Source organism: Odontomachus brunneus, unplaced genomic scaffold (assembly GCF_010583005.1).
Source record: "Odontomachus brunneus isolate Ranch 3 - 2012 unplaced genomic scaffold, Obru_v1 Obru_scaffold_117, whole genome shotgun sequence".
Classification (NCBI taxonomy): Eukaryota; Metazoa; Arthropoda; class Insecta; order Hymenoptera; family Formicidae; genus Odontomachus; species Odontomachus brunneus.
Genome location: NW_022639567.1, coordinates 97232 through 106667, shown reverse-complemented (window position 1 = coordinate 106667; position 9436 = coordinate 97232). Strand labels below are relative to the sequence as shown.

The 9436-nt window shown below is 35.4% G+C and overlaps 1 protein-coding gene and 2 pseudogenes across 1 annotated transcript in view; 1 reads left to right on the top strand and 2 right to left on the bottom strand.

Moving 5' to 3' along the window:
* Positions 1 to 53: 53 nt before the first annotated feature.
* LOC116849505 lies at positions 54 to 7379 on the bottom strand (annotated as a pseudogene).
* On the top strand, positions 6943 to 8381 carry LOC116849488 (annotated as a pseudogene).
* Positions 8382 to 8464: 83 nt separating this feature from the next.
* Positions 8465 to 9436, bottom strand: part of LOC116849485 (decapping and exoribonuclease protein-like) — a 4307-nt gene continuing 3335 nt past the window's right edge. The window contains exons 3-4 of the mRNA XM_032826674.1: positions 9029 to 9396; positions 8465 to 8945 (exon numbers count right to left, since the gene is read on the bottom strand). Coding sequence (XP_032682565.1) covers positions 8709 to 8945; positions 9029 to 9396 — 605 coding nt within the window. The 3' untranslated portion in view covers positions 8465 to 8708. The remainder of the gene's footprint in view (positions 8946 to 9028; positions 9397 to 9436) is intronic.

The window sequence follows — 9436 nt, the reverse complement described above, 5'->3', positions numbered from 1 at the left end:
TACAAGTCTCTCTCTCTCTCTCTCTCTCTCTCTCTCTCTCTCTCTCTCTCTCTCTCTCTCTCTCTCTCTCTCTCTGTCTTGCAATTATATTAAAACTTAAATTTATTGCTTTGTAATATATATATATATATATTTTTTTTTAATTTTGCAATATAGGATTATGGAAGAATGCACTTGAAATAAGACATTATCAAGGCTAAATTTCTGAATATAGACATTATACATATTACGAAATAACAAAATACATGATAAACATTTATACGTCAATATGTAATGTATGAAACATATCAAAGGCTTTCTCATATAGATATAACAAAGTACGATTCATAATTTCTACATCCATTATCTTCACCTAAAATAAAAAATTAAATATTTCAAACAATATAAACATATTTTTAAAAAAATTAACATGTAAAAAATTGACAAATATAAGAAATGTATTTCGAGAGAAATACAGTTCAAACACAGTTTAAATCTTAATAAAAACTAAGAAAATGTTTTTTGATAAACTTAAAACAAATATAAGAACTTACTCTGTTTTCCATTATCGTTAATCCAGGTAGATTAATTCTATGCAATGTACATACTCCCAATTATATTCCTCCTATTGTTAACATTTGCATATGTAGAACATCATAGAACTGTTCTGTGTTTAAGGTCAAGAATTGTGTTAACCATATTGTTATCTTGGTTTACAATGCTATAAATTAGTAAACAAAATGAAATGTTAATTGCAGACAATTTTAAGTATTCTTGTACAATTGAATATTAATACTACATGCATACCTTGTTAATATTTTCCTTAGCTCTGAGATATCAAATTTGACTTTAATGGTATCTGTAACTGGTAATTCTGGTACTGTGTATTCCATATTATGAACTTTACCAGAAATTATAGGTTCCTCATGTTTGTTAACTGATATAATCATAATTGGAATAAGTTACTTTAGGTCATTCTCATCAACTAGCAATGCTATTACCATACAGTCAAACATGTGAATAATAACAACATTTACAGCATTCATATAATTACGTATGCCACGATACAATAGAAGAGGCAATCTTGTGGAATTCTTTGTGTCTGGTTGAATCTGTGTTGTTGTCCAAGGTAATAATATTCCTTTGTAAATGGATTTTTCTTCATGTCCACTAGTTTTGGCTAAAACTTTTATCTAAAATATATATTTTTAGTAATTTCAAATTTTACTCATTCTCTCTGATAATATATAATTAGTGACATATACATTTAATATCTTTAAATATAACTTACTCAAATATATTATGTTCCCTATTTATACATAATTTATAATTATACATATACATATATATATGTGTGTGTGTGTGTGTGTGTGTGTGTGTGTGTGTGTGTGTGTGTGTGTGGGTGTGTGTGTGTGTGTGTGTGTATGTGTGGGTGTGTATTATATATATTTGTGTATTATATATATTTGTAATTAACCTTTATTGCTGAATAATTTTCATGGCTAGTTCTGGATGTAATATTCTCCATTATAGAAAAATTTGCATTATATGTTAGATCTTCATGAGATAAACATTTGCAATTTCTTCTTTCAATTTCTTTGAGTATAGTTTCAAAGAGACATCACGTTGGAAACCAAATAGAGCAGATACTGCACAAATGTTCCATGTCTGATCTACTAGATCTGCAATCTATCGCATTCTATCAATACGTTTTGTTGATGAATATTATACCAGTTTAATACACCGTTGCTTATATATATCGTCGATATTAAGATTATTTAATAGAGTTACTATTTAATACGCGTATCAACTGCACGATGTAAACCAAGCCACTAGGTACCTATTGGCGGCTAATTTAATATCTAAAGGTGTCGTATTTCCACCCCCTCGTGCGAGCTGTTCTCAAAACGGACTATATCAAAGCCAAATAATTCGTAGAGGTTTTTAGTGAAGGAATTTTCGTTTAAAGTTGTCTAGAAAAAAAGGTACAGCCCCTACGAAATTAAGGGTGGCGTATTTCCACCCCCTTGTGAGGACTGTTCTCTAAACTAACTATATCGGAGCCAAATAATTCGTAGTGGTTTGTAATGAAGGAATTTTCGTTTGTAGTTGTCCAGAAACAAAATGGCGGCCAATTTAATAACTAACTCAGCGAAAACGTAGACGTAGATTCGACGTCTAACCGTCTAGACGTCGAAGAGGTCTAAGTTACGTGTAGTCTAAATGCACGTTTAGAAAAATGGCAATTTAAATGTCTTCTATTTTAAGTAAATTTTAATGTTTTAGAACCCATTCATAATTTATTGACCATTAAAAGAGAGTTTTCGATAAAATTTCGGAATTTTATTTTGTCGATTATTTACAATCTCTCTAGACGTCTATTCGATATTGAATCAACGTCTAATATCCCAGTGAGAAATGACTTATCGATCGACGACGAAAAGACGTCGAATCGACGTCTATTTGACGATTTCGACGTCGATTCGACGTCTTTTCGACGTCAATAAATAAGTCATTTCTCACTGAGGTCGCGCGCGTTTTGCATAAAAAATTTATTCTAAGTGAAAACGTCAGTTTTTTTTTTAGATTTCCAATTCAATTATAGTATTACAAAGATAGGAATGTCAGATTACTCGAAAAACATTAAACTGGAAGGAATAATCAAAGTCATTTTGCAAATAACTACATAAACTTTAGAAATATTATATAAAATAGACAAGCGAATCAATGCGTGTATTTGCTAGGTTAACGTTATAATGTACTGTGAACACTGTAAATATTCATTTTATAAGCATAAATTGTAAGAACATCATTGGAGTCATTGGAACACCGCGTGCCGCTCGATCGTCACTCGAGATTAAGCAACGCAGTCAGGATGAATGGATGGTGACCACTTCGAATTCGAAATTTTCGTGGCAGGATTCGCAAAAGTTTTAGCGTGTGTTTGGCAATCTTCGGTTTCTAGCAGTTTATAAGACATAAAGAAAATTAGGAATTAGTTATTTTTATGAAATAATTTAGTGAGAAGTGACTTATCGATCGACGTCGAAATGACGGTCTATTACCCTTATAGAAATATTATACTAAGAATCATTGATTATTACTTATTATCCAGTATTTTTAATACTGAAAATAAGTAATTATCAATGATTCTTAGTATGATATTTCTATAAGGGTAGACGTCGATGAGACGTCGAAATGACGGTCTATTAGACATCTAAATATGGACCGTTTTTAGGTCGATGTAAATCTTAATCTAGATTAGATATAGATGGTAGATAGACGTCATATAGACATCTAGTAGACGTCGAATCGACGTAACCTTTCTCGCTGCGAGAGTTGGCGTATTACTCCTTCGTAAGGAACTATTCTCTAAACCGATTATATCAAAGCCAAATAATTCGTAGAGGTTTGTAGTGAAGAAATTTTCGTTTGTAGTAAAAAAGTAAAAAAGTTACAGGGGGAAACCGAAAAAATTGCCAGCCCCCAAAAATAGGGAGCTCACTTAAGAAGTGACCTAAGCGACTCCTAATTCGTAGAAGTTTGTAGTGAAGGAAGTTTCTTTTGTAGTTGTCCAGAAAAAAAGTTGCAGCCCCCTTCGAAATTAAGGGAGGCGTAATTCCACCCCCTCATGAGAGGCTGTTCTCTAAACCGACTATATCGAAACCAAATAATTCGTAGAAGTTTGTAGTGAAGGAATTTTTGTTTGTAGTTGTCTAGAAACAAAATGGCGGCCAATTTAATATTTAAGGGAGGCGTATTTCCATCCGAGTGGATTTCAATTGACCACGGTACGATTAGACATAATTTGTAACGATTGGTTCGGCCTAATAATTCACTAGATAATTCTTCTCATCGATTGGTTATGTCCAATCGTACCGCGGTCAATCGGAACGCTCCCATTTCCACCTCCTCGTGAGGGGCTGTTCACTAAACCAGCTACATCAACTCCAAGTAATTCGTAGAGGTTTGTAGTGAAGGAATTTTCGTTTGTAGTTATCCAGAAAGAGGAGGTGCAAATACGCCATCTTTAAATATTAAATTGGCCGCTATTTTGTTTCTGGACATATACAAGCAAAAATTCCTTCGCTACAAACCTTTATGAATTATTTCGAATCGATATAGCCGATTTAAAGAACAGTCCCTCAAGGAGAAGGAAATACGCTACCCTTAATTTCTTAGGGGCTGTATCTTTTTTCTGGACAACTACAAACTAAAATTCCTTCACTGCAAACCTCAACGAATTATTTGGAGTTGGTTAGGTCACTTCTTAAGTCAGCCCATTTTGGGAGCTGGCAATTTTTTCACCTCCCCCGTAACTTTTTCATTTTTTTACTACAAACGAAAATTCCTTCACTGCAAACCTCTACGAATTATTTGGCTTCGATATAGTCGGTTTAGAGAACAGCCCCTCACGAGCGGATGGAAATGCGGCACCATAAGATATTAAATTGGCCACCATTTTGTATTTGAACAACTACAAACAAAAATTCCTTTATTACAAACCTCTACGAATTATTTGGCTTCGATATTGTCGGTTTAGAGAACAATTACTCACGGAGAGGATGGAATTATGCCATCCTTAGATATTAAATTGGCCGCCATTTTGTTTCTGAACAACCACAAACGAAAATTCCTTCACTACAAACATCTACGAATTTTTTGGCTTCGATATAGTCGGTTTAGTCAACAGCCCCTCACGAGGAGGTGAAAATACGTCATTAGATATTAAATTAGCCGCCATTTTGTTTCTGGATAACTACAAACAAAAATTCCTTCACTACAAACCTCTACAAATTATTTATCTCCGATATAGTCGGTTTACAGAACAGCCCCTTTCGAGGGGATGGAATTACGCTACCCTTAATTTCGAAGGGGGCTGTAACTTTTTTTCTAGACAACTACAAACGAAAATTCCTTCACTACAAACCTCTACGAATTATTTGGAGTCGGTTAGGTCACTTCTTAAGTTAGCCCCCCATTTTTGGGGGCTAGCTATTTTTTCACTCCCCCGTAACTTTTTTTATTTTTTTACTACAAACGAAAATTCCTTCACTACAAATCTCTATAAATTATTTGGCTTCGATATAGTCGGTTTAGAGAACAATCCCTCACAAGGCAGTGGAAATACGGCACCATTAAATATTTAATTGGCCGCCATTTTGTTTCTAGACAACTACAAACGATAATTCCTTCACTACAAACCTCTACGAATTATTTCGAGTCGATATAGCCGGTTTAGAGAACAGCCCCTTACGAGGAGGTCAAAATACGCCACCCTTAATTTCTTAGGGGCTGCATCTTTTTCTGAACTATAAACAAAAATTCCTTCACTACAAACCTCAACGAATTATTTGGAGTCGGTTAGGTCACTTCTTAAGTCAGCCCCCCATTTTGGGGGGCTGGCGATTTTTTCACCTCCTCCGTAACTTTTTTATTTTTTTATTACAAACTTAAATTCCTTCACTACAAACCTCTACGAATTATATAGCTTCGATATAGTCGGTTTAGAGGACAGCCCCTCACGAAGTTGTGGAAATACGGCACCATAAGATATTAAATTGGCCACCATTTTGTTTCTGGACAACTACAAACAAAAATTCCTTTATTACAAACCTCCAAGAATTATTTAGCTTCGATATAGTCGGTTTAGAGAACAGTCCCTCACGGAGGGGTGGAATTACGACACCCTTAGTTATTAAATTGGTCGCCATTTTGTTTCTGGACAACCGCAAACGAAAATTCCTTCACTACAAACATCTACGAATTTTTTGGCTTCGATATAGTCGGTTTAGTAAACAGCCTCACACGAAGGGTGGAAATACGTCATTCTTAGATATTAAATTGGCCGCCATTTTGTTTCTGGGCAACTATAAACAAAAATTCCTTCACTACAAACCTCTACGAATTATTTTGCTTCGGCATAGTCGGTTTAGAGAACAATCCCTCACAAGGGAGTGGAAATACGGCACCTTTAAATATTTAATTGGCCGCCATTTTGTTTCTGGACAACTACAAACGATAATTCCTTCACTACAAACTTCCACAAATTATTTGGCGTCGATTAGGCCACTTTTTAAGTCAGCCCCCAATTTTGGAGGGCTGACGATTTTTTCATTCCCTCGTAACTTTTTTATTTTTTTAGTACAAACGAAAAGTCTCACTACATATTTCTACAAATGATTTAGCGTAATGTTATGGAAAAAAATGTTTTTTATTAAAAATGAGGGGCTAACTTCACAGAGGTCAGTCACAAAGCTATATATAGACAGTATGACAGATTTCCTAACCTAACGCGGCCTCAATTTTATCTATATATATATAGATAATAATATAGATAATAATATCTCGCTTCGCAGTAGAGAGCGACGATTTTCTCAAATAAAAAAGTTGTTTCTTTAATAACAACGCGTCGATTGAGCCTACTTTCATCGAAAACGGAGGTAAAGCCGCTAGACAAGTACTCTAGAAGGAAAGGAAGAAAAGACGTAGTCTTCGAAATATCGCCTAATCTAAAATGGCCAATTTGTTGGCGAACGTGACCGTATCGAGCATTTTGAAGAACAAGAGCTCATTCAAGGATGAGCCGCGGAAGAAGAGTCGAAAAGACTAGCGAAAGGCGAAGGAACTCGAAGAGACCAGAAAAGCTGGCCCAGCTCCAGCTGTCGTAGATGAAGAAGGAAAAGATATCAATCCGCACATACCTCAGTACATCAGTGCGACTCCATGGTACTTCGGCGCCCAAGGCCCTACTCTGGAGCACCAACGGCCACAGCCAGAGAAGCAGAAGTAATATAGCTCCATAAATGCATGGTACAATCGTGGAGTAGACAGCTCAAATACAGTGACCAAGTATCGCAAGGGTGCCTGTGAGCACTGTGGTGCGATAACACAAAAGGAAAGAATTCATGGAAAGACCACGCAAGGTTGGCGCCAAGTACATCAATGCAAAGATCACTCCTAATCAGTTCACTCAGCTCGAGTTATCCATGGACTACGATGAGAGGGACCGCTGGACTGGCTGGACGATCCATCTGAGCACAGAGTCATAGTGGAGCAGTATCATAAGGTCGAGGAGGCCAAGAGACAGATACGCGCGGAAAAGTTCAACGCGGAGGAGAACGACGAACATGATTCGAACAATGATTCGGACAAATACGTGGACGATGTGGACATACCCGGCGTTGCTGAGTGTCGCTGGAGAAGCGCACGAAGTTCTCGCCTTTGTAATCCACCTCGCGCTTGGTGCCGACATAAGGATTGTCCCGCATGGATCTGGTCTTGAGGTCGTAATACGCGGAGTTCAGATCGAGATTGCGCAGATATTTGGCAGTGTCCTCCCGGATACGCAGATTTCTCACTGTGATGCGGTGCTCCGAGTTCATCTTCGTGCCGGGCATGTCCACCTCGTCCACATACTTGTTCGAATCCTGTTCATCGTTCTCCTCCGCGTTGAGCTTTTTTGCGCCTCTCTATCTCTTGGCCTCCTCGATACTACTCTTCTGATACTGCCCCACTATGACTCTCTGCTCAGATGGATCGTAGCAAGCCTAGCAGTCTCTCTTACCATCGTAGTCCATGGATTACTCAGGCTGGGTGAACTCATCAGGAACGATCTTTGCATTGGTGTACTTAGCGCTGATGCAAATGATAGTGTTATTTTTTGTGTCAATCAATGTTAGTAAAAATGTAAATCAAAGTACAGAGACTCCGTCTGTATTTTACTAAAAAATACAGTAAGAATGAACCTTGTACAAATAAATGTACTTATCTATGAATCTTTCGATATATGAATATAATAAGAGGAAGAAATAAATATAAAAGATAATATATAAATGTTCTAATTACGTTACAGATGAGTGATCACGAAAAAATATTGGAACACTTAGAACAAGTTGAATATAAAGCTGGTGAGATTCTCACTGATCTCGACGAGATAGTCGCTCTGGATAAACGAAGGAACGATAATCGCGTTGGAATGAAATTCCTAGAAAAAGAGCCGTATAAAAAAACGTGGATAACGGTGGGTCCATTGCTGCTGAAGATGCAATCTATAGAACTGCTCAAGAAAGGTAATTTTTCCTAAATTCATGCTGTATGAAATTGAAACTAAGATCAAATGATATCCAGATCTTTTACATTCTATAATAAAATATTTGTGGATATTGCAGATTGGAGATAATGTAATAACACAATTAATAAGATGAGAAGCGACTTAAAGATAAAAGTAAACGAATTATGCGATTTAGAGTTAGTTCCACCAGCATCTGGAATGATGTGGAATCCTATGTCCCAAAAAATGGAGGCAATGAATCAAGTATTAGGTCGAAGTGTTTAATATGCACAAAATCAACAAATTTATACTCTACTTGACAGTACAATAAAAAGTTACATCAAGTGTATGAGCTTATCGTATTTAAGTTTTATTGTATAAAATTTTATATAAAACATAAAATAATAACCACTCTGTATCAAACTTTTCTAGAAAATAATTATTATTTATAATACTTGTACATATATCTTATAAAGTATATATACCTTATAAAATAATAAAATATATGATCTCATAATATTTGAAGAAGACATAAATAAAATATTATACGAGTTTGAAAATATAATCAAGAATCACTATGAGTTTAAGTATGTTTTTAACATTAACTTTTATTGCGTACAGACTACGACGTCTTTAATGGATCTCTTGGATTTTTCTGCAACATTTTTTAGGTGTTTTAATTTCTTACATTCATAGGAAATTTGTGCTTTTCCGCTCTACTTGTAAACCATGGTTTCAAAAATGTATACATTTCATTATTAGGACATTCTTCGCTATAATGCACAATATCCCCAGTGGATGGATTCCACTGAAATTTATACATGCATTCATCATGATCTTTAATTACGGTTCTTTTGACATAGTCTAGAAATATTTTACAGAACATTTTACATTTGTCCATATTACAATCAACCTGCGTAATAAAAAAAAATAAAATTAATATGTGTATGACCACATAAATACACAGTTTATCTTTTTTAACGAATTTAAAAGTACTTTTGAAAATTGTGGCAAAATATGCGTAGGATATTCTTTTATCATCCGCACTGCATTTCCAACTTTTAATCCACATACAGTTGTGTCTATTCCTGCTAAGTAATTTTGACTCCACCATCCTGCTACTCTGTCAGGAGTAAGTTTGCCATACAAACTCCCATTTTTATCATGCAGTGGTAATATTTTCATTTCGATGATATTAAATTTTTTGTCAATGAGAGTATCTTCTATTGGTTGTTCTGAAGAAATGCCGTCTACTTCTGCTGCGTATAATAGCGAATGATCGCCAAATTTTGTTTTAAACACACAATGAAATTCTTCACATTCATTGAGAGACACTGATAAATCTGGCTTATGTGCTGGGTGATCTGTTAAACAAACAATACATATTACACAATCATGCTTACA